This window comes from Phascolarctos cinereus, unplaced genomic scaffold (genome assembly GCF_003287225.1).
Source record: "Phascolarctos cinereus isolate Bilbo 61053 unplaced genomic scaffold, phaCin_HiC Scaffold_726;HRSCAF=1367, whole genome shotgun sequence".
Lineage (NCBI taxonomy): Eukaryota > Metazoa > Chordata > Mammalia > Diprotodontia > Phascolarctidae > Phascolarctos > Phascolarctos cinereus.
The window spans coordinates 194,289,727-194,316,232 of record NW_027556098.1 but is presented as its reverse complement, the minus strand read 5'-3'; the positions used below and the strand labels follow the sequence as shown (position 1 = coordinate 194,316,232).

The 26,506-nt window shown below is 37.2% G+C and overlaps 1 protein-coding gene across 2 annotated transcripts in view; it reads left to right on the top strand.

Annotated features, from left to right (window-relative positions):
* The window catches only part of MFSD6 (major facilitator superfamily domain containing 6), a 93,824-nt gene that overhangs the window by 22,078 nt on the left and 45,240 nt on the right, over positions 1–26,506 (top strand). For both annotated transcript variants that reach the window (XM_020993594.2, XM_020993595.2), the window contains exon 2: positions 3,505–5,119. In XM_020993594.2, coding sequence (XP_020849253.1) covers positions 3,555–5,119 — 1,565 coding nt within the window. In that variant the 5' untranslated portion in view covers positions 3,505–3,554. The remainder of the gene's footprint in view (positions 1–3,504; positions 5,120–26,506) is intronic.

Sequence of the window (26,506 nt, the reverse complement as noted above, 5' to 3'; positions counted from 1 at the left end):
AAGTAGAAATTGTAAAATTCAGATTCATACCAATAATCAGATGGTTTATTTGGAAAAAATAGTTTATGTATGAAATTTTTTTCATGTTACTTTATTATTTTCTTCATCATTGGTATTTTTCCTTTTCTAAACTAATCTGGTGTTTTATAGGAGTCTTATTTTATTTCTGTTCTTGAGCCTGTTTCAATAGTTTTGATTAATTTTGTTAATTTCCTCAAGTGTTTTGGGACTTCTTGACAGGGACCTAAATATTACTTGAAAGTATTGAGTCAAAGGCTCTTTGTAGCCAGTCAGATCAAAATCCTAATTGTAAGTAGTAGAAAAAATGACTTTGTGAGCTGATAGGAGTAATTCTTGAATATTTGAGGACAGAATTTTAGCTCAATTTTGCTCATTCTAAACATTTGAAATTATGTTGTACTTCAGTTTTTGCTAAGACAGGAGGAAACTTGTGATGAATCACATGAATTCATATGATAGAAAGGCAGTTGGCCAGGAAAAATGATTTTTATCAAAGATCAAGTCAACATCCTGTCGAAAGACATGTTCTCCACTTGATAATTAGAGGCACAGCATACATTTCTTTTAGCATCTGAGCACCAATTACTTATTGGCTTGGGTCCTTATGAGATAGGTAGTGTCTATTCCTCTACCTTCTCCTAAGACTCAGAAGTTGATGGGTATGAGCATGTAGAGCTGAGTAAGTTAACTGAAAAGGGAGTAATAATGGCTATGTGGTAACCAAGTAGCTTCATGAAAAACATCAGAACTCTAATGATTGCCATAACCAGTCTTGGCTCCAGACACTGAAACAGAATTCTGTTTCAGCCAGAGAGGTGGACTACAGATGCAGAATGGGACACTCCGTGTCTGCCAATTTGTTGGTTTGTTTCACTAAACTACACTTCTTTGTCACAAGGGTGGAACAGAGGATCACTGGGAAGTGACAGGTTTTTTAAAAAGCATAAATGTTTATTTTAAAATGTTTAAATTAATGAGGATAGAAAAATATTGGCAGCTAATTTTGATTTTTAAAATACTGTTTTATATAACTGTGATTTAAAAAAAAAAACCAAAGGCGGAGAGGTTGAAGCTCAGCAATCAGTTCTGTAAGAAGGGTAATCTTTGAGGCAGAAAAGAGATTATTTGTTCTTTCCTGAGGCCAAAATGGAACTGGGGGCATTTTGCACAAGCCTAGCTGAGACAAGTGAAGGCAGTTGTTAAGAAGGAAAATTCAAGTAAATCTTGCAGGGTTAGTTTTTACAACATGAGTTCTGTTTAACAGTAAGATTCTGGCATTTTCAGATTACCTCTTGCCTGCTTTTGGGTAAAAGTGAAATGTTATATACAGTTTTTAAAATCCTCTGTATAAAATTTTAGCTTAATTTTTTTGTGATAATAGTTTATAAATGAATGGAAAACTGGTAGAAATATATACATTCCTACTAGCCAGTGTGAATGTGTGTAATGCCTATTCCTCCATATTAGAAATGACCTGTCATCTAGACCTTACAAAATTGTCTACCTCTCCCTTCTATTTGGAAAGATTTTTAGGATAAAAAGAGTAGTGACCAAGATTCCAGCAAATGTTAAGAAAAAAAATTTTAGGGGCAGCTGGGTGGTGCAGTGGATAGAGCACCGGCCCTGAAGTCAGGAGGACCTGAGGTCAAATCCGGCCTGAGACCAAACACTTGACACTTACAGCTGTGTGACCCTGGGCAAGTCACTTGAGCCCAATTGCCTAAAAAAAAAAAAAGAAAAGAAAAAAATTTTAAGTGATATAAAGCAGCTCGTGGGCTATTGTCTAAATTTGGGAGTGGGGTAGGGGTAGAGTATGAAATATCTTAGACTTATTATTGTGTGTCTCTGACAAATGTCAGTAGCTGTTTCTGTTAGTTATTTTGGGAGTGCAAAGTATTAATAATTACTAGCTTTCTATGCTTCCCACCTTGGTCATTTTTTTAATTTAAACTTAATAATAATAACAAACATTTATATGGCATTTTAAGGTTAGCAAAGCACTTTACGTGTTTTCTCATTTGACCCTCACAACAACTCTGTGGGATGGTCACTATATTCCCATTTTATAGATGAGGAAACTGAACCTGAAGGAGGTTAAGTGACTTACCTAGGGTGACAGAGCTGGTACATGTCTGAGGCCAGATTTGAATTCAGGTCTATCCTGGCAGCAAGTACAGCGCTTGTCACAGCACTCTTAACAGCCTCTCAGTGCTGTAAATCGGTCCACGAACATAGTAAACAGATTTGACCATTCTGTCATGCATGTAAGTAAAGTGAGGAAGGCTGGTAGCTCGGGTGGTAACTGGCACCATTGTTTCAGCTTCTCAGAAGACCTTTTTAGTATTTCTATTCCAGTATCAAAATGAAATATCTTGACTCTAAAAGATGATTCCCAATACAAATGTAGTCTGTGACATAATGGTGTTTAAAATGAACTATTACAAATGCGAGATGTATTGACAATATCCCTAATTGCAAGTACCATGGGATGTTTTGTCTCCAGAAGAGGGCTGTATATGTAGACAGCTAGGTAGTGAAGAGGATAGAGTTCTGAACAGCATCAGGAAGACCTAAGTGTGATCCTGCTTCATAACTTGCTAATTCTGGGACTCTAGAGCAATCACTTAACCTCTCAGTCTCAGTTTCCTGATCTGTAAAATTGGGATAATAACAGCACCTGCTTCATCGAGTTGTCTTTAAGCTCAAATGAGATAATATAAGCTAAGTGCTTTGCAGACTTTAAAGCACTGTATAAATGATTGTTGTTATTATTGTTGTGTTATATAATCCAAACAGTGGAACCAGCTTTTCCTTATAAGTACTTCTTTGTTATGAGTATAGAATGACTTAATCAGCTTCTCTTGCCAATTAAGTTGTGGTTTTTGCTTTATTTATTTGTTGGAAAGCCATGTGATGTTTATTCTTTACTAGGAACTGAATGGATAGCTCTCTTAATCTTTCTTTATAATATCGGCCTTCAGAATCTTAACAAAATATATTTGTGCAAGTCAAGATATAACTCTGATGATGTCATTGGTCCTCTGAGAATGAAGGATGAAAAACAACAGCTTTCATAAATGAGAGGCAACCAGAAGTCTGATTTTTAAAAAATTATATTTTCTCTCGTATGTTTTATGAATCTAGTATGTTAGATGAATCCCTAGAAATTCTGCATTTTTCATAGGAATTAGTGAAAAGATTGGAGATTAATTAGTTATAAAATTTAGGTTGAAAAGTATCATTTGCTAAAATAATACTGAATTATGGTTAGAGCATTTTCTTTTTTGAAACTTTTTAATTGCTTCAGTGTTTTCTTGCCTCATAGGAACATGATTCAAATCGCTTAATAAAACATCTCTTCTCCCATAGGTACTCTTTATTGGATGTGATATAAAACTCCTCAGTTGGCTGTAAGCTTAGTAAAGCAGAATTAGTTTTAGTATCAAAACTGTCATTTCTAAATATATTTTTTTTCCTTTACAGATCAACTAGAATTTTGAAAATTAGTGACTTTCTGATGTTTATAGCATACCATGGCGACTGATGATAAAGTTGCCATTTTGACTGATGATGAAGAGGAGCAGAAGAGAAAGTATGTGCTTGCTGATCCTTTTAATGGTATTTCCAGGGAACCAGACCAGCAACCTGCAAATGAAACCCCCTCCTCAACAGAGACTTCCACTATCCCAGAAGAAGAAATAGACTGGATTGAGAAACACTGTGTTAAAATAAACAATGATCTTCTTATTTCAAAGGTCTTTTATTTTTTCTTTTACTCTGCATATGGCTCTCTTTATCCACTTTTACCTGTGTATTATAAACAGCTGGGCATGTCACCCAGTCAGAGTGGACTACTAGTGGGCATTAGATATTTCATCGAGTTCTGCAGTGCTCCCTTTTGGGGTGTAGTTGCTGACCGCTTTAGGAAGGGTAAAATTGTCCTCCTCTTTTCACTTTTATGTTGGGTTTCATTCAATCTTGGCATAGGATTTGTCAAACCAGCTACCTTGAGATGTGTACCAAAGATCCCACCTACAGTACATCCAACTAACGGAAGCCATCTTTTAACTACAGTTCCACCGAATTCTTCAGTCATGCCTCCCCTTACCATAGTCCATGCCACACCACCAAAAACTCTGAAGAAAAGGAATTCACTTGCTGATATGATGTTAGAAAAGGAATTAACCAGCTCTGGACTTGTATCTCCTTCCCCAGCTGATGACACAGCAGTTATATCTACTGTTCAGTCTCCAACAGCTCCAAGTACTAACAGTTCTATGGTCTTAATCCAGAACATAAGCACCACGATGACTCCAGCTGTAGCTGGGAATATCACCAAAGTGACGGCCACCCCTTCTCTCACCACCAAAGTATCACCGTTGGACCAGCGTATTCTTGTTTATGATCAGCAAGAGGTGGAAGCGATATTTCTGGTGATCCTGTTGGTCGTCATCATAGGAGAGTTTTTCAGTGCATCCTCTGTCACCATTGTGGACACAGTCACACTACAGTATCTGGGAAAACACCGGGATCGATATGGATTACAACGCATGTGGGGTTCTCTGGGCTGGGGATTAGCCATGCTCTCAGTGGGTATAGGTATCGATTACACTCACATAGATGTGGTCATTGATGGTCAAGGATGTAAGCCCCCTGAATACAGGAACTACCAGATAGTCTTCATCGTTTTTGGGGTCCTGATGACCATGGCTTTAATAGTGGCTACTCAGTTCCGGTTCCGTTACAGCCATTTCAAAAGCAATAACAACAAAGGAAAAGAGGTGGAAATCCCTCAGGTGGAGAGAAACAATTCCACCGAATCCTCTGAAAACACACCAACCAGCTCTAGTCAGTCACAAGCGTTCAGTTTTTGGGACCTGATTAAGCTGCTTTGTAGTGTACAGTATGGCTCTGTGTTGTTTGTGGCATGGTTTATGGGTTTTGGCTATGGATTTGTATTCACCTTCCTCTACTGGCATCTGGAAGACCTCAATGGCACGACAACTCTGTTTGGTGTTTGCTCTGTCCTGAGTCACGTTTCTGAACTGACTGCTTATTTCTTTAGTCACAAGCTTATTGAACTCATTGGCCACATCAGGTAAGAAAAACAATATTTTTCATTGCTATCACCTGGTTGAATTAAGTTCCTGTTTTATGTTATATTGGGAATAAATTCATGATTACATTACTTATGCTGTGGGGGGAAATTAGAGTATCTCTTGTTCAACTTTGCTATTATTGGTTCTTGTTTGTGTTGTTACGTAAAGAAAAAGACCAGTTGTCCATTTAGACTGGGATTCTTTACCTGATGTCCATGGACATCTTCCTATTACCATGGTTAGATTTCAGGGAGAGTCCATGAACTTGGATGATTAAAAAAAAAAGTCACATCTTTATTTTCACTAACCTTTGGTTTCCTTTGAAATCCTATGTGTTTTATTTTATGCTTTTAAAAATATTGTTCTGAGAAGGGTTTCACAGGCTTCAACAGACTGATGAAGGGTTCGCTGATTAAAAAAAAAGGGCTAAGAATATCTTATCTAGATTGTAGAGAACATTTCCCCAGAAGGCTGCAAATTCCTTGCCACTCGTTACCTGCAAGAATTGATTTGTCTCATGTGAAATGCTTTAGTTACTATGTCCAGTATATTATAATGCAGATATGGCAGCTAACGAGATTTTTTTGAGTTGGGTCAAGTGAGTCAAATTTCTCATATTTCACTTATGCCTACTATAATACTTAGAAGTAGTCTGTAATAATGGCAGTTACATTCAACAAGGATTTTGTACTATCACAATCCTCTTTCACAGTGCTTACGTTAAAAAGAATCTTGCAGAGTCGTTTTCCTTTTTTAAAAAATGAATCTGTTAATTGGGGACTGGGAAATGTATCTTTAGCTGACAGGAAAATAGAGAAAATCTATTACCCCTTCACCATTAACTCCCTGCCCACTCTCTCTCTCTTTCAAGATCCTTAAATGATACAGTATTTACTAGGCTGCCAAAGTGCCTTGTCTTCTTGGGCCTCTGATGTTTGCATGAAGCTGAGTCAAGTTTACCACCCTTTAAAAAATCTCTCTGTCCTCGTGGTCCCTGAAAAATGGAACCTGTGTATATTACAAGATTCTGTACTGCAAAGAGAAGAATTAGTATCTTAAATGAGGAAACATAATGCTCCAAAGAAAGTCAGCATAGCAGATATATGTAGCCTTCTTATACATAAAGTATGTGAGTGGTGTGTGTATGTACAGTGTATGTGTGTTGGTGTGTGTGTAGTTTGCATGTATCACTTAAAATGTCAGGTTTTTTAGACTGGCATCTCCTTGAGAACAAGGACTGTTTTTTACCATTTTTTAATCCCCAGCAGTTAGCACAGTGCCAGGCACATAGCAGACTTTAATAAATACTTGTTGACTTGGAAAAGGGAAATTTTAAAATGGAAATATGATAGTTTTAGCTCTTTTCTCTTAAAAGGAAGAGTATTATTATCCATTTAAAAAATGTGAGCCCAGTGATTGTAGGGAGAAATTATTATTGAATTCTTCTTTTTGCTTGCTGGGTGTATGTTCACCCCTTCAACCCTTCCCATGGTACCCACACTCTGCTGCCCCTCCAGTTTTTGGTTCCTTCACTTTCACTAAAAGGAGGCCAAGATCAACTTACTTGTTGTTTTCATTGCTTTGGTCTACTTTGTTAAAATAGAATTAGGTTGACTGATTCATTGAAACGTAGTGTGGTTAAAGTCATGTAGAACAGAGATATCAAATGCAAGTACTACCTGAACCAGATTAAACTGTACTTGGGAAATATTTAACAAAATAAATAAAAGTACAATAAGACATGGATACCATTACATTTGCCCCCACAGGGGCAACATATATGTGCATTAGTGGGCCCCATTTCTTTTTAAATTTGACACCACTGATATAGAGTACCACAGCTGGAATTAGGGAGATCTGAGTTTAAATACTGACTCTGGTACTTATTAGCTCAGTGACCCTAGACAAGTCATATTAACTTGTCTGGGCTTTGGTTTCTTCATTTGTAAAATGAGGTGATTGTACTTGAAGTACTCTAAGACTCCTCAGGCAGACATGTGTGTGTGTGTGTGTGTGTGTGGGCGTGGGGGTGGGGGTGTGTATGTGGGTGTGGGGGTGTGTATACACGATAAATTGTAGGTGATCTCAGAGTTAAGGCATTAGCATTAAGGGAGATCGGAAGAGCTTCTTGCAGAAGGTAAGATTTTTAACTGATACTTGAAGGAAGCCAAGGAAGGCAGGAGGTGAAGATAAAGGAGGACATTACAGATATGAGGGACAGCCAGTGAAAATGAATGAAGTCGGGAGATGTGTATCTTGTGTGAGGAAACAAGGAGGCCAGTGAAAGAAAAGTTTAAGTAATCTGCTTCTCACATGCAAACAAAAAAAATGGTTCTTGTCATCTTTGTGGAGTAAGAGGAGCTAGAGTGGAAATTTAATTGTAAAATTATCACTGGGCTTATGCTATTTTTAAAAATATGTATCATTAATAAAACTTAAAACTATTATTTTCTTTACTGGTGGTTTATTAGAATGAAAGTATAATACCTTATTTTGTCAATCTCAAGAAAAACAAACACAGTAGAGAATAAATTCCCAACAATAACTTTAAAATTCAAGCTATTTAAATTTTGGTAAAAGGGAAAATAAACTTTTAAAAAATGATAATAGTAACAATTTGTTTCATTTCCCCTTCCTACCTTTTTTCTGTCTGAATACTTAGAAGGTTTTGGCATTGTTACTTTTGGTACATAGTGTCATCAATGTATATATTATTTTTTAAATTCTTCTTTCTTTGCTTTGTGTTACATTGTATAAATCTTTCCTTTTTGTGTGTATAAATCTTTGGTTTTTTATGGCACAATGATATTTCATTATATTAATACTATAATTTAGTCATTCTCAACTATTGGATATACACTGGTCATTTCCAGTTTTTGATACTATGAATAAAGCAGTTATGAATATTTTATATACATAGGTCTTTTTCTTTTAATAACATCCTTTGCATGGAGCCCTAGCTTTGGATCTCTGTTTAGAGGTTATAATTTTGTATCTTGCTAGACTTTTCTCCAAAACAATTTTATTGATTTGACCTTTGCCAACGTGAAATAAATTGCCTTGTACTCCACAGCCCTAATCAACATTAAATTTTGTAGTTTTAAATATTTTTAAAAAAAATTTGTTGGATTAAATTTATATTTTGGAGATGCTTTGAAGGCCAATTCCTTAATCATTAGAGTTTGAATAATTTTAAAATGATCATTAACAATGTTTTTTAATATCTTGTGACAGTTTGACTGCAATGGAATAGATATTATCCTAGCAATTTTTATCAGATATGCTTACCATAAAGTTCCCCCCCATCTGTTTTTTTTTCTTTTTCCTTTCAGGTACATTGCTTTTTGTTGAGTAAAATCTTTTTATTTGTTATATAACCAAATCAATTAGTTTTTTCTCTAATAATTTGTTTGTGGACAGTAAAAAATAAGTTTATTGAATAATTAAAATCTATTGTTTCCTTTTCTTCTAATTTTTTATGCTAGTATGTTTGTTTAAATTCTCTAATTGGAATTTTTCCAGTATATGGTATGCAATATGCATCTAAATTCAGTTTTAGCATACTTCTAGTGAGTTTCCTCAATTTTTATTGACTGTTTCCTTTAGGCAATATTTTACAATCTTTGGTTTGTCAAACAATGTCTTGTATATTTTTGGTGCTACTTTTGGATTCTCTATCCTGTTTCCTTGATTTAGTTTCCCTATTTTGGATAGGGAGCTGTCCTCAGAATCAGAAAGACCATAGTTCAAGTTCTCTCTCAGACACAAAGTGGCTGTGGGACCCTGGGCTAGGGACTTTTAACTTGACATTAGCTCCCTCCTCATCCCTACTTCTTTGCTTCCATGACTTATTTCAGATCCCAGTTAAAACCCTCCCTCCTGCCAGATGCCTTTCCAGATCCCTCTTAATGCTGGTGCCTGCCCCCTGTTAATCATCTCCAGTTTATCCTGTCTGTATCTTGTTTGTAGGTAGTTGTTTGTTGTCTCCCACATTAGACTGTGAACCCCTTGAGAGCAGAAACTGTTTTTGCCTTTCTTTGGCTCTCTGGTGCTTGGCCAGTGCCTGGTGTAGGTGCTTCATAAGTGTTTCTTGACTTGACTTCTCAGGGCCCAGGTAGTTCTCTAAGAATGTAAGTTTCAGAGAAGTGCCAATCTATACTGATAGAGGAAGTTTGTGAGTTTGACATCTCAACACTGATGAAATCACAGGTTCGGTTTAGAGAAAGAAAGAAGTTGGTTTTGATATTTTCTGTTTTATTTCGAAATTTGGCAGGGCAAACCCCTCTTCATCAGTTTTTTCTTTTTTTTTCTTTCCTTCCTTCCTTCCTTCCTTCCTTCCTTCCTTCCTTCCTTCCTTCCTTCCTTCCTTCCTTCCTTCCTTCCTTCCTTCCTTCCTTCCTTCCTTCCTTCCTTCCTTCCTTCCTTCCTTTCTCTCTTTCTTTCTGCAGTTGGGGTTAAGTGACTTGCCTAGGGTCACACAGCTAGTAAGTGTCTGAGGCCAAATTTGAATTCAAGTCCTCTTGACTCCAGGGCCAGTGCTCTTTTGATGGTGCCACCTAGCTACCCCTTCATCATTTTTTTTCTAATTAATTCCCTTTTATCTGATTATCCTTTCTTTTTTATATCAATTTTGTCATTTCTTAATTTTCTAAAGTAGCCTGCCCATTAGACTTTGGGTTTTATTGTATTAACTTTGGAAGTATTAACATTTTTGCTATCTAGATATTAGCTCTACCTAAGTGTGGACTGGAGATATCCCTCTAATTTATTGTTAGAATAATTTTAAATTTTTTATAGAGGTCTGATATGTACCTTGAGAGGCTAATGCCCAAAAATCTGATGCCTTTTGTAATCCTATTGCAGTGGGCTCTCAAGTATACAATGCACATTTTTATGTTTAATATGCATTATTAACATTATCTCTTTCTTAAGTCACCTTCTTAAGTCTAGACTAGACCCAAAGGAGTGAAACTCCCATCAGCAGGGAGACAAGATTAAAATGTAACTGGGATATGCTTAGCAAAATAAATAAAAATATAAAACATAGGTAATGCTAATTTGTGGTTTTGTAAATCAACATGCAGCCACAGAGATCCATTTCTATTTGGGTTTCATATACTACTCTGGACAATTAACATGGGAATAAATCAAGCCTTGATTTGTAGCATTTGATGATTTCTGAGGTGTAAATGCTCATGCTAAAAATTTATCAGTGAGTCAAGTGAGGGGGATTTTAACATACCCCTCCTAGAATCCATATTCAGTCATGGCCTCTGCCCTGCCTACCATGTCCTATGTAAAACAATGATTGAGAGAATGAAACTTTCAAAAATATGTCAAAAAGCCATTTTGTCTGACACGCCTCATCTTTGTCATAGGAGTTGGGAGTGCCATAACCTAACTTCTCAAAAGTAAAACAGTACCTTTTCTACATTCATTTCTTATGATACGTGTAAGAATTAGCCTTCTCACTGCACCCCCATCTTCATTCCCTTGTTCCACTTTCCAAAGCCTACTGTCTACAGATCAACTACCCTGATATAGGAATAGTCCAATTTGTTACACATGTGCAGGAGACAGGTGATGTAGATAGTCAGGAAGACCCGAGTTGAAATTCTGCCTCAGATGCAAACTGTGTGACCCTGGTTGAGTCACTTAACCTTGATGTTAGTTTCTTCACCTGTAAAATGGGGATCATAAAACTCATAATAGCACTCACCTTGCAGGATTATGGAGATCAAATGTGATAATATGTGTAAAGCACTTTAAAAATATTAGAGAGTGGAAAGAGAAGGGAGAAAGGCATAGAATTTGGAACTCAAAACAAACAAAAAACCCAACAAATGCTGAAAGTTGTTTTTTTGTATAATTGAGGGGAAATAAAATATTTTTTTAAATATTAGTTATTATCATTATAATTCCTTTAGCAAACTTTACTTCCAGCTTTCCTTTCTTTCTTTACAGTAGCTAAAATTCTTCCTTGTCATCTTTTCCTCCTTTGCTTCCATTGTCCAGTTCACATCTGTTCTCAGACAAATATGGAGTAAATCAGTCCTTAGGAGGTTGCTACATTCTCTATCAAGAAAGGCTTGGAGGGGAGTGGAAAAACAGTTCCCACAGCATTCCTTAAGCTGCCATGTTATTAGACTTTGCGTCCTTGGACCCTAAGCCCGTGCTTACCTAGACCTTTCTCCCTTGCTCCAATCCTTTAGTTTAACCCATTAGCTACTATATAATGCATTTTATCTTTCTTGTAGATGACATTTCTCTATTCTTTTTTATTAGTTCTTTTTTTTACAAAAATGCAAATCATTTTTCTGGGTTTATCTTATACCCTGCTACCTGACTAAAATAATTTTGTTGTTGTTTAGTTTTCAGTTGTGTCTGACTTTTGGTGACATGTTTAGGGTTTTCTTGGCAAAGATACTGGAATGGTTTGCCATCTCCTTCTCTAATTCATTTTATGATGAGGAAACTGAGGCAAAGAGGGTGAAGTGACTTGCCCAGGGTCACACAGCTAGTAAGTGTCTGAGGCCAGATTTGAACTCAGAAAGGTAAGTCTTCCTGGCTCCAGGCCCAGCACTCTATCCACTGCTCTACCTAGCACATTAGAACTTAATTTTCTAATATTTAGTTTAGTAAAGAATTTCTTAAGCACCCTATATTTATAGAACATTCTGTTAGATACTAGGAAAGACACAAAGTTTAGGTGAAACATGGTTTTATAGCTGTAATATAAACTTCTTGCTCCCAGGGAGTCCATAATATAATAGGATAATGTGACATGAACAAAAATAACATGAGAAGTGTTTAATACATGCAAATGGAATGCTGTGTGAGGTCTGAGGGAGGAGAATCATTCCTGGTTCAGGGAATCAGAGTAGGGTTCATGGAGAAGATTCTGGTGAAGCTGAATCATAAAGGGATTCAGCATTTAAGTATAGCTTAGCATATCAACGAAGTTGGATCTTGCCATTGGAGTATCAGCATAGGCTTGTGATGGGCTGTTGTCATTAAGTGGTTAGTTGCTTAGGTGACTGTGCTATCATAGCTATCATCTTTGGGTATGATGAGATCAATATTTGTCATCTCTTTGGAGAGAATTTTATGAGTTATATAGCATTTGCTGGGATGTTCAGGCAGATTGATTTTTAAAGTAAAAAAGTAGTGGTGCTTGAATGATTTAAAGTTAGAAGACTGTCATATTATTAGAAGACTGTCATTCAACTATCTGTAATGGGAAGGGATAATTATCTCATGAATTTTTGGTTTTAAATATTCTTTGTCGGATCAGTAAAGAAGGAAAATACATGACCTGTGTAGATGAAGACTATTCATAAGGGTTTTGCATGTGTCCCATAAAAGATCTTCAGTTCCTTTCCGCATCAGTTCTGCTCTGATGACTTTTACTAGCATAGAGAGAACACAGCCAAAAGCAGGTATTTAGAAAGTAATCCTAGATTAGCATATGGAGTGGTGATGGACGATTTGTACTCCTGACAACAAAATTTTAAAGTCATTTCACTTTTAAATCTCTTCACAGTTGTGGGCTTTATTTGGCTATTTAGTAAGGGAATATGAGACAGCAGAGCAACCTACCAGTTTTAAAAGTGGCAACAAAAGCCTGACAATAACAATTATCAAGGTTTTTGATGTAGGTGGCTTCTCATTTTGCTCTTGGATCTTGTCTTTCATCCACTGTGAAGAATTCTGAGTAGTGAATAAGAGAGGGTCCACATTTCACCCAGGAGAACCAAATTTCTGAATAGGTTTAGAGATTTAAGGTAATTGCATTCTCAGGCCAATATTTTATGGAAATAAGAAGATTAGAGCTAATGAATTAAGTTCGTAAAGTTATCCCAAATATGTAACTGGCCTGTTCAATATTTCAGTGCCCAGCTATAGGATTGGGATCCCATGAAAGTATAAGGAATCAGGTCGATATGGTTCAAGTTTGACTCTTGTGAAAACAGCCTCTTATTGGATTGTAGGAAGTTACTTATTTAGTTTGAGAGACTGGTTAAGATCCCTTTATCCCTCAGGCAGCTAACTAGGTGGTAGTGTGAATAGAGAACTGTGCCTGGAGTCAGGAAGATCTAAGTTCAAATGTGGCCTCAGATACTTACTGGCTTCATGACCCTAGGCAAGTCACTTAACCTTTGTCTGCCTCAGTTTCTTCATCTATAAAGTAGGGGTAATAACAGCACTTACTTCCCAGGCTTGTTATGAGATCAAATGAGATATTTGTAAAGTATTTAGCCTGTCACATAGTAGGGGCTGTATAAATGCTTATCTCCTCCTTTACCTCAGTATCTCCATTCCTAGCCCTGTATCAACATCTGAAATTCTAGATTGAGAACTTAACTTTTTAGGCAAAAGGAGAGAGGCCACATGGAGTAGTGCAAAGAGCAGGTGCCTGGGAGTCAGGAGACTTGGATTCCAATAGTGATAGTAATGATAATAATAATGTGCAAGACACTGTGCTAAATGCTTTTTGCAAATACTATTTCATTTGATCCTCAAAACAACCCTATGAGGTAGGTACTGTTATGATACCATTTTACAACTGAAGAAACTAAGGCAGACAAGTTAAGTGACTTTCCTAAAATCACACAGCTAGGAAGTGTCTGAGGCTGTACTTGAGCTTGGGTCTTTCTGACTCCAGGCCCAGGACTCCTTCCTCTGAGTCATTGAGCTGTCTGTAGTCCCAGCTCTGCCATTAACTAGCTGTGTGACTTTGGGCAAGTCATTTCTTTTCTAGGAGCCCCAATTTTATACATCTATAAAATGAAGGGGTTAGATGAAGTAATCCTTAAGGTTACTTCTAGTTGTAAAGTTCTTTGACTTTAAGTTCTGATAAAAGTTTTCTCTAATCTGGTGCCAAAAGTTTGAAATAGGTTTGACTGCCTGAATTTGTGAATCCTTGACTACAATTAGTGGCACTTTTGTCCTTCCTATTCTTTAGGGAAGGCTTCTTTCTATTTACTTCATTTGTCACATATCTGTATGGGTTCAGCATCATTATAGCCTGTCATGAATGCAAAAATGTTACTGGTACTGTGTGGGCAAAAGAATTGAGCGTAGACTCAAAGAAGCAAGCATGCCATAGTTGAAGGTCCAGATGATGTCAAAGGGATTGCAATTTCCGTAACAATGTAATCATAATAATAACTAGTGTTCATATAGACTTCTGAGGTTTTCAACACACTTTTTATAAATATTATCTAGTTTATCCTCACAGTGACCATGCAAGGCAGGTGCTATTATTATTTTCATTTTACAAATGAGGAAACTGAGGAAGAGAGAGATTAAGAAACTTGCTTAGGGTCACACATTCTAGGGTTTGATTTGAACTCACATCTTCCTGACAAGTCCAGAGTTGTCATTCAGTATACCAACTAGCTGCCCCAAAATTTAAAAAAAAATTCTTCCCAAGTGCAGTTTAAATAATCCTATTCTTTCAGGGCTTTTTAACTGTTTATAGGTTACCAAATAAAATTAGAATTGAGTTTAAAAGCTTATTATCTAATCTACAAGGAACAATGAAGGGTCAGAACCTTCATGCTTTTGCAGTAGGTCCTGTTCTTACAAACAGTGTGATCTTCCTCATGGGGACAATAGAAGTCTGTATGCAACAGCTTCATTTAAGTGAAGAATTAACTATTTTAACCCTTTTAGGCTGCAAAAATTCTTTAGAGAGATTATTTCCTTGACATACTTTTTAGTAGTTGATGGAAATCATCGTACTTCATGTTTTCATTCAGCATCAGTGACGTAAACCCTGTTCTGTATATTTTTTGCCAGAGGACCATATCTTTTTGTCTGTTGTCTCCAACATAAAGCAGGATTATCGTGTTCTGGCACCAAATGTGTCATAGCCAGAGAGTTGTTTTCCACCCAGTGGTCTGGAAGCAAACATTTAGACAACATCACTACCACACCATTATTGCTTCTCTTAATATCCTCTGTGTATTAATTTTAGTCATAGGATCTGTTCAGCTGCAACAGTCAATATCTATCAAAAAGAACATTGAAATGATTCTATTAATTATCTGTTGCCAAGATCGGTCAAGCAACATTTATTAAGTTCCTATTATATGTCAGGCTCTGGTCTAAGCCCTGGGGATGCCAAGAAATTGAAATGCAGTCCCTGCTCTCAAGGAGCTCACAGTCTAAATGGGTCAAGAAAAGTATAGATATTGTCTTAATATATTGGTGCTTTGGAGTAGTTTTGCTTCAGACACAGATTGGCTCTGTGAGGACAGGCAAATTGGTTAACCTCTCAGTGCTCTAGGCTACTGCCAAAGACAAGAGTTCTTCCACCTTTTTTGTGCCATGAACCCCTTTGGCAGTTTAGTAGCCAGCTGTATGACCCTGAGCAAGTCACTTAACCTCTACCTTCCTCAGTTTCCTCATCTGTAAAATGAAACTTACAGACCAGTTCTCAGAATAATATTTTTAACTATCTCCATGGCCTCCTCCCTCTGATTGGAGTGCTGGAGGATGAAGCAATATACTTCTCCCAAAGCCTTCCTTTATCAGAGACTTTGAACATCAGACTTCTTCTTAGTTTTGACTCTATAGAACATCATGCCCCTGATCCAGGTACCCCCTGGCAGGTCCTCACAGCCTCCCTTTTTCAACTTCCTTTTTTGTGTTGTCTTTCCCCATTAGGTTGTAAGCTCCTTGAGGGAAGGGACTTTCTTTTTCTTATTTGTATCCCCAGAGCTTAACACAGTGCCTGGCACATAGCAGGTGTTTAATAAATGCTTATTGAATTGATTTTTTAAGAAAAAATTCATTATTGGAGGAAATGATCATTTCAGTTAGAAATCAGTGAAAATAAAGATGTCATTTCTTTCCCATCCAAGTTCATGGGCCCCCTGAAATCTGTCTAAGGCCTATGTGGACCATTACTTTAAGGCTATAAGCTTCAGAGAAGATGCCAACCTAAATTTCTGGAGGGGCTTTCCTCATCTGGGAGTTCCCAATATCAGTGAAATCATAGGTTTCTTCTTAACCCTAACCTGTGTTTTTCCCCCCTGAGAGAGATTGGATATGATCCATATTTTTGTTTGTTCAGAACAAAAAAAGTCCCCAAAACATCACTTCTATTTTCACTTGAAGTATTTTAAAATGCAGTTCAAAATATGATGGGTACATAAGGGGTTGAGCAGTACTATTAACAATGTAATAAATATAGCCCAAGAGACAAAATCTCCCCAAACCAGTTCTAGAACTTCAGGCTCCTTGATTGGAAAACAGCCTTTTTTTAAAAAAAAAAACCTTTTTATACTACTGTGGGTATTACTAGTCAAAAATTTTCTGTGACCTCATTTCTAACCTTGCACTAATTCAACAGGCACAGAAATGTCTTCTCTTCTAATATGCAGATCGAGTGAAGTAATATATTTTTTTTTCTGTGCAAAGTGAGCAGCTGTTAACATTGCTATCATCTGCAACTCAGTCTCTTTACCCAGCTATTACAACTCTTGTTTTAAAAAACAACAAACCAACAAATCTTATAATTTTCTATACAAAAAGAATACTAGAAGATACGAAAGAAAAGTTATTATTTTAAAAAGCTGCATTGTGCCCCTTTTCTGCCTCAACAAATCTAATTAGTTAGCAGTCTCTGTACTGCTGATTATCATCATCTCAATTGTTCGGAAACAGACTGTAACTAGTACTTTACCACCAATAGTGCCTTTGTTGTCACAATCAGGAAAATGTATGCTTAGATTAATACTAAGATGCAAGCAAATGCTGAGAGTTAATAAGGATTCATTTGTATTGAAGCCATTTCCTTTAAAACAAAACAAAAAGCCACTGCCTCAAAGGAGCATTCTCCCCAGTTATTATATGTTGACCATGATTTATACAAATCTTTTTAATAGGCAGGTTTAAATAAATAATTAATTAATTAGTGCACTCTGATGTCATTAGAGTGTCGTTTTCCTGTAGGATTTAGTTCAGTTGTTCCAGTAGTGTCTGACTCTTAGTGACCCCACTTGGGGTTTTCTTGGCAGAGATACCGAAGTAGTTTGCCATTTCCTTCTCCAGCTCATTTTATAGATGAGGAACTGAAGAAAACAGGATCAAGGTCACATAGCTAGTAAGTGTCTGAGGCTGGATTCGAACTCAGGATAATGAATCTTCCTGACTCCAACCCCCAGTGCTCTATCCATTGTTTTGTAAATTATCTACTTTTAATTTCATCAGGCACTCACTGAGTGTCTGAGGTAGAAGAGATGTTTGAGATCCTTTAGTCTAGTCCCCTCAATTGGCCAGAAAGGAAACGAAGGCTTTGGTGCATGGTCCAGTTAACTTCATTGGACTCCATGGCCACAGACAAGCCTTAATCTGGACCCAGCACATTTGTTCTTTTGTTCACAAGGATCAGATGAGTGTGTGTGACTGCTTTAGAACAACAGGTTTAGGCCCAAGTCATGCATGCCACACTAATCTCATTTCCTTTATGGACAGGGCTACTAGACTAGTGGGCCAAGGGGGTACCATAGACCATTTGCAGCAGAACATTTTAAAAATTCTCTCATGTTACTGTTGTGGGCAAAATAGTAAGATATAAGTTAGCAGATTGTCTAGATGGGTCATATTTAGAACTGGTTGAATGACCAAATTGAAAGAAGTCACTAATAGATTGATGTTATTTGAAGTAAGATTTTTAATTTGATGCCCCAAGCATCTGTCCCTGACTTTGTGCTTTTTAACCTTTTTATCAGTTTCTTGGTTGAGGTTATAGCATGCTTCTCAAATTTGCAAATGTTACAAAGCTGATAGAAGGAACATGCCTGATGAAGTTAGGATTCAAAAAGATCCTGACAAGTCAGAATTTTTATAATGAAATTTAATAGGAATAAATAGAAAATCCTTTGGATTAAAAAAATCTGCTTTGGAAACACAAGGTGTTATACACATATCTAGGAAATAGTTCATGTGAAAAATATCTGTTTCTTGGAGGGCTTAAAGCTTAGTATGAATCAACAATGGGACATGCAAGTTCATGTAATCTTAAAGTGTTCTGAGAGGCATAATGTTGAAAACAAGGAAGGTGATGGGCCAACTGGACTCTGCCTTCAGCAGGCCATAGTTGAAGCATTGTGTTCAGTTCTGGGCAGCACATTTTGAGGACAGTAAGATAAATTGGGCAGTGTGCAAAAGAAGGTGATCAGGACGGTGATGGGACATAGAAGACTATGACATGCAAAGATTATTTGGAGGAACTAAGATGTTTAACTTGGAAAAGAGAAGTCTTAGGGAGGGGAAAAGGAAGGTGGAGCAGGGATTAGGAGAAAGGGGGACATAATTGTTTGGGGAGGATTTATTGTGAAGGGGGGATGTTCTATGTGGCTCCAAAAGTCAGGCCTAGGAAGAGTGGAAGTTGAAGAGAAGGATTTGTGACAATTGTTAAAATTTTGGTGTGAGCATTTGTACCTTGGAAAACAGCAAATGCTACTATCAGGACTTGATTTATTATTTTGTGGAGTGATGGAGAAAAATAATGCAGATTAAATTTAGAAGTGGATCATGAGCACATTTTTTTTTCCTGGAGAGCCAGTTGTTAAACATTTATCAGCATACTCCTGGCAGATGACAGAACTAAGCATGGACTAAGGCTTTAACTGAACACTGAAGAAGAAAAGCATCTTCATGACTCCAAATCAGTGTTGTGCATGTGAAGTGATCCAGAGTCCTAGCCCCCAGTTCCCTCTGAACTGGCAGTCCAAAAAAATTTCTGTCCCACTTTCTTATAGAACATTTTGTGTTTGTGATTCATGGAGGATAAGGCAGTAGGGATGGGAGTGACTCTGGGGATGTAACCCCTGTTACTGTTCTCATAGTCCTTCAGCAAATAAAATTAGGAAAGACTTTGGAGGAATCTCATCACCACTTAGTGACAAAGAAGAATCACTTAGAGACAAAAAGTAAGATACTTTAGTATTAATGGTGAGTATAACTACTACCTCTGATACATTTTGTATAAAATAAACTGATCTGTGGTTTTTGCTTACATACTGACAGAATTTTATTTTCCTGTTCCCTTCTCGCTTTGTCATTTGCTCATTCAGCAATTGAATTATGTACAAGACACTATGGGGGTTTACAAAGAAGAATGAGATAGAGATCTTTTGTTTATGTAGCTTACAATCCAATAGCAGCAAGAAGTTAAGATCTGCCTTTTTGGAATATGGAATATTCCAATAATATGGAAATATGTTTTGCATGGTTTCAGATGTATAATTGATATCATGTTGCTTGCTTTCTCAGTGAGTGTGGAAGGGAGTGGAAGAGAGGGAAAGGATTTGGAACTCAAAATTTAAAAAGAAAACATTCTTTAAAAATAGTAGATTGAGACTTTTTAAAAAATGAAGTTAAGATGCAATTTGATAGGAAAAATCTATCTTAGCTCTTTAAAGTACTCAACATTTTACTGTAGCATGTGAACAAATTTACCGTCAAAGGAGGTACAAAGGGCAATTGACTTTTATTCCTTATAAAGACCTTAAAAAGAAAAAAAATCAATTCATGAAATAAGAAATCATTATCTCCCATGTAGTATTTTTAGTGTTAATGATTACAGTCGAGCTGTCAGAATAGAAGGCCATTATGAAAAGAAAGTAATCAACAAATCAATCCCCAAGCAACCGTTAATTGCCTGCTATGTTCCAGACACCGTGCTAGGTGCTGTGGATATAAATATATACAACTGTTGCCCCTAGAGGAAGTTGTACATAGACAAGTAAATACAATATATAGGGTGTTTTAGAGCAGTTTTAAGATTAAATAGCTTTCAAGCTTTAGTAGCTTAAAACTTTGCTAAGACTTTTGTAATATTTTATTTTTCTCCCAATTACATGTAAAGACAATTTTTAACATTCATTTTTTAAAGTTTTGGGTTCCAAATACTGCCCCCCAACTCCCTCCCCGAGGATAAGTAAGCAGTTCGATATAGGTTATACAGGTGCAATCACTGTTCTAATGCTTTTGGGACTTTGTATATATGTATATGTCTCTATATGCGTATACAATAAATACAGAGTAATTTCATGTGAGGGGCATTTACTACTGGGGCAGTCAGGAAAGGTCTCTTGAAGGAAGTGACACTTGAGTTGAGCCCTGGAGAGAAGTCTGGGTTTCAGCGGAGGTGAGAAGGGAGGGAGTGGTGGAGAATGGCCTCTGCTAAGAGGTGGGAGGTGACATGTTGTGTATGGAGGACAGCAAGTAGTCCAGTTTGCCTGGAATGTAGCATTTGTGAGGGGGAGTAATGCATAATCAATAATCAAGCAAGAAAACAAATTGAGAGCCTGGCTATGAAGGCCTTTAAAAGACAGAGAAGTTTATATTTTGTTTTCAAGGCAAGAGCTAAGCACTGAAGCTTCCTGAGAAGGAGAGTGACGTGGGCAGACCTCTGCTTTAGGAATATTAATTCAGCAGCTGTTCAGAAGAGGAAAATTAAATTTAGTTATTAATGTAGGGTGTTGGTTTTTTTTTTTAATGCCTACTGGTAAAGAAAATTCTTTTTTTTTTTTTATTAAAGGCAACTAGGCTTAAGTGACTTGCCGGGGATCACACAGCTAGTAAGTGTCAAGTGGTTGGTCTGAGGCCAGATTTGAACTCGGGTCCTCCTGACTTCAGGGCCAGTGCTCTATCCACTGTGCCACCTAGCTGCCCTGGTAAAGAAAATTCTGAGCCATTTTCTGTGCTAGTTAGCTTAATTTTATTTAGTGGTGCTTATTCATGTTTCACAAACAAATATCATTGGTCAAAAGGAGGACTGGCCAGTAGCTCAATGTAAATTTATCCCCATTGCTAGGGGAAAAAAATGAATGAATGAATAAAAAATATATGTATGTATAATGTGTGTGGATGTGTGTATCAGAGCCAATGCTTTATTGATGGGGTATCCATAGAATCATTTTTCCACATTAAAAATCCCTTTAAAAACTACCACAGTTAATACTTCACATTTATACAGAATTTGAAGTTTTTGAAAGTGCTTTCCTCACAACCCTATGAGGCAGGTAGCACAAATATTATTCTTACTTTCCAGATGAAGAAACTGAGATTCATGGAGCATAAAACCCATAGTCACATAGGATGCATTGAGTGAAAGCCAGGAACTGAAACCCAGATTTCCAAAGTTCAGTCTCAGAACTCCTTTGGCTACACTATCTGCTTCTTTTGCCAATTATGAGACTCTATATAGATTGCCTGATACCCAACTAGTTAAAATACACTTAGAGATTTCCCTCATCTGGTACAACCTTTGGCCCGGTGTTTTTCTCATCAAATAACATAAAATTTCCTACAATTTCCTACAGTCCCAGGTTCTCCTTTATTACTGCCTACTACAAGCTTAGGTGCAAAATCATAGTCTTTTGTTAAGAAATGCTCTAGCTAACACTTAAAATAAGTATATAGTTGAGTGCTTTAAGGTTTGCAAAGCTGTACATATGTCATCTCATTCAATCCTCACAACAACCCTGTGGAGCAAATGCTATCATAACCCTCATTTTATGGATAAGGAAACAGAGACATACAGGAGTCAAACAACTTGTCCAGGATCAAACAGCTACTAAGCGTTTGAGGCAGGATCTGAACTCTGATTTTCCTGACTTCACCTCCAACACTGTACTGCTTAGCTGCCCCACAGTAACCCAATTAAGGATAACCATTTTAGCATGTCTTTGTAAAGAGAGTGCATCTGAAGTATGCTAAAAAGAAGAATCTTACAAAATGCTTTCTTTGCAATAATCCTGTGAAATTTAGATTATAATTATTCCCATTTTTCAGATGAAGAAACTGAGACTCACAGGGCTTATGCATTTTGCCTCAGGTCCTACAGCTAATTCATTTCATAGCTGGGATCACAGAACAAGTTTACTGTCAGCTGAGGACTGTATTCTGGTGTTTCCAGTGTTCTGAGCCACCCACATTATCTCTTCCAGGTGTTTATGTCAAGCACTCTAAAGACAGCTACTTGCTGTTATGTGTACTCAGTGGACCAGCATAATAAATACAGGTCTGTAAAATGCTTGTGCAGAAGTGACAAGAACAGAAACTCCCCTTCCTATTCCCCCATCCTAACCCTTTCTTGTATTAATGAGGGAGCAGTTCCAACCTCCCCTCTGCTGTGCGCTGAGGCATCTTCCTTCCTTCCTCCCTCCTAGATACACCCTTGGAAAGCAGCTCATAAAAAGAGGGATAAGAACATTTTTTAAAAATTGTACGATTTTCTCCTTTTTTTCTTGTCGTTTTTCCCTTTTGTTCAGGTTCTTCTTATAATGTGGAAATATGTTTAATATGATTGTACATGTATAACCTATATCACATTGCTTGCCATCTTGGGGAGGGGGGTGAGAAGAAAGGGAGGGAGAAAAAAAATTTGGAACTCAAAATCTTACAGAAGTGAATATTGAAAACTGTCTTTACATGTAATTGGAAAAAATAAAATATTATTAAGTGGGAAAAAATTTTAAAAGTTTGTTTGCCATTTAAAAATTAGATACAACACAGTCAATAAGATAAGAATAATCATTGGGGAAATCTAAGGATTCTCTATGGTTAGACTTATAGAATAAATGTGGATTTGATAAACTAGTACCTATGATATACTTAACTTATGCTTGATATGTAGTAGGGTTTTATGAATGGATTTTTTTTATGCCAACAGCTCTCAATTGTCACTTATATGTAAGCAGAAAGCTTTGAGTTCTGCTTCAAAAGTTATTTAATTTTTTCAGTGTTTGGATGTTATTTTCTGTAAGTGTGTTAATAAAAAGTGCAAAAATTAGAAAATAGGGGGAGCTAGGTGGTACAGTGGATAGAGCACTGGCCCTGAAGTCAGGAGTACCTGAGTTCAAACACTTGACACTTACTACTGCATGACCCTGGGCTAGTCACTTAACACCAATTGCCTAAAAAAAAAATTAGAAAATAAAATAATTCTTAACTCTTAAAAAAATAAGAATAATACATCAGTTTAAATCTTGTTTAGAAACAGAGTTTCATGTAGGCAGTGAACAGTGTCTTCATATATCCCGAAATCTCTCAGAATACTGAGAGATATCCTCACTACCTAATGGCAATCCTGGCAATATAAGTGGAAAAGAGAACCAAAGGAGACCTGGAACAAATGAGTCATTACTCTTATTATTGTATGAATGCTTATGTATTTTGTTCTTTTACCAAAATGTAAGTAATTTAGAATTTCAAACTTTCTTTGGTAGCTATTCCCTTATTTTTGTTTTTCATTTAAATGTCCTTATTTATGACACAGGGAGTCTGGTGGAGGGGGAGGCATGCTGGAATTGGAGGGAGGAAAGACCAGGTTCAGTGATCTGAGCCAGGCCTGTACCACCTGCGGCCCGCCGAAGGATTTTGGGAATCTTTGTACACACCAAAGGATTTTGGGCAGCCTGCAAAAAATGTAAAGGATTTCCCAAAATCCTTTGAGTCAGATAATTTCTTCATCTGAAAAAAAAATGAGGTTCATAGTCTTGCATTCCTATTTGACAGGGTTGTTGTAAGGAAAAGTGCATTGTAAATCTTCCTAGCACTTTCCCCTCCTTTTATGGACCATTCCTGTGAGTTCTTTGTATAGCATGGAGAGAATTCTCTGTGAGGAAATCTGTTCTACCAATGCAGTTTCAGCACTTGCTTTCCAATTTATGGTTTTAAAAAGTTGCTAGGGGTTACTGAGAGGTTGAATAATGACTCAGGATTTTCACCCAGGGCTTCCTGACTCCCAGGTCTGCTCTTTATCCACTGTGCAACATTACTACTTTGAAAAACTGAATCCACTACATGTAAATGTAAGCTATTGTTGGTATAATTACCTCTATACTTTTAGATAATATAATTATCTATGATAGACACTAGAACAATGGTAGCTTGTGAATATTGCAGTCATAACCCTCATTTGAACCTTCCATCCCTGCTTACTATATCTCTTCTGCTCTTTGTAGCTAAACTCCTCGAAAAAGGGTCTACAATAGGTACCTCCACTTTCTCTTCTCTCACTGTCTTCTTAACCCCTTCCAGTCTGCCTTCCAGTCTTATCATTGCACCAAAACTGTTCTCTCCAAAGTTACCAGTGACCTCTTAGTTGCCAAATTCTCCGTGACCTCTCTGCAGCCTTTGACACTGTTGATCACCCTCTCCAGCTTGATACTCTCTAGATTTTTGGAACACTTCTCTCTCTTGGTTTTCCTCCTACCCATCCTTCTCTATCTCCTTCGCTGAATCTTCATCTAGATTCTGCCCTCTAACCTTAGATGTCCCTCAGGATTCTGTCTTGGGCTCTCATCTCTTCTTCTTCTGCATTACTTCACTTGGTGATCTCATCAGCTTTCATGGATTTAATTACCATCTCTGTGCTGATTATTCTCCAATTTATTCTGCCTCAGCCTCTGTGCTGATCTCCAATTCTGCATCTCTACAAAATTGATGTCCAGTAGGTAAACATGTCTTAAATGGAACTCATTATCTTTCCTCTTGTTTTTTTTCTCCCTCTTCCCTACCCCCTTCCTTATTACTGTAAAGGGTAATACCATCCTCCCTGTTTCTTGGGCTTAAAACCCTGCAGTAATCCTTGACTCCTCTCTCTCTCTCTCTCTCCCTCCCGTATCCAATATGTTGTCAAAGTCTGTAGATTTCACTTTGCAATATCACCTTGCATATTTCCTCTTCTCTCCTGACACTTCTACCACTCTGGTGTAGGCTCTTTTCACTTCATGCCTGGACTACTGGTTTCACCTCACACCTGGACTATTACAGTGGGTCTGGCTCTACCAAGGTTCTCCCTACCCCAATCCATCCTCCATTCAGCCACCAAAGTGACGTTCCTAAAGTGCAAATTTGACCTTGTCATAATCCTGCCCCTCTCAATAAAACTCAGTAACTCCTTATGACCTCCAGGATCAAATACAAAATCCTTTGTCATTCAGAGCTCTTCATAATCTAGCCTTCTCCTTCTTTTCTATTCTTTCTATTCCCCATCACATACTCTTCCATCCACTGTCAGTGGCCTGCTGGCTGTTCCACAAACAAGGCTCCATCTCTTGGCTCCTGGCATTTTCTCTGTCTCCTTTTCTATGCCTGGAACATTTTCCTTCCTCAGCTCTGCCCACTGACTTCCCTGACATTCTGTAAGCCCCAAATAAAATCCTGTCTTCTTTCAGGAAGCTTTTCTTAACCCCTCTTAATTCTTGTGCCTTTCTTCTGTTCATTATTTCCTATTCATCCCATATATAGTTTGTATATATTTGTTTGCGTGTTGTCTCCCCCCTTCGATTGTAAGCTCCTTGAGGACAGGGACGGTCTTTGCATCTTTTTGTATCCCCAGTGCTTAGCATAGTGTCTGGCACATAGGTACTACTAAATGTTTACTGATTGACTGTAACTGATTTTTATAATTTACAGTCTTAGAAAGTTGCCTGGTGAGTACTAGGAGGTTAAGTGTCTTTCCCAGAGTCACAGCCAAAAAGTATCAGAGGTAAGACTTAAACTTAGATCTTCCAGGCTTCAAGTTAGCTCTCTCTCCACCATAACACACTATGCTCAAGAGCTCCAAAGAATATGTCATAAATGCAGGAGCATAGTGCATTGTGGAAAGATTCCTTCACCATATGGTTTAAATTAAAAATTTCTGCACTTAAATAGTTGAGGTGAAATTATCTAAAAAATTAAATTATGAGGAAAAACTTAATCCCCATATTACTTTAGGTATCATCATTTTCCAGAGTGATCCTGAAGTTGTAAGAGGACAGATGTGGACAGAACATATATAATAATTATAATAATAACTAGCATTTATATATCTCTTTAAAGTTTTTGGAATACTTTATCAATATTATCTCATTTGATCCTTACAACAACCCCGTGAGGTAGGTGCTATTATTATCATAATTTTACAGATGAGGAAACTGAAGCAGAGAGAGTTTGGGGCATTTAGTGGTAAGTATCTGAGGCAGGATTTGAACTCAAGTCTTCTTAACTCCAAGTCCAGAGCTCTTTCCACTATACCACTTACATTTTGTTTATGTTTGCATATTCATATTATATTTACACATATGTTTATATTATGTTTGCATAATTATGCTGGGGGGAGGGCAGCTAGGTGGTGCAGTGGATAGAGCACCGGCCCTGAACTCAGGAGTACCTGAGTTCAAATCCGGCCTCAGACCAAACACTTGACACTTACTAGCTGTGTGACCCTGGGCAAGTCACTTAACCCCAACTGCCTAAAAAAAAAATTATGCTGGGGGTGATAAGGATATTGTGAAAGATAAAAATTACATCTTTAATAAATATTCTTTATTTTTGATTTTTTATTCATCTCTAGCCTTGAGTGAATAGCCTTT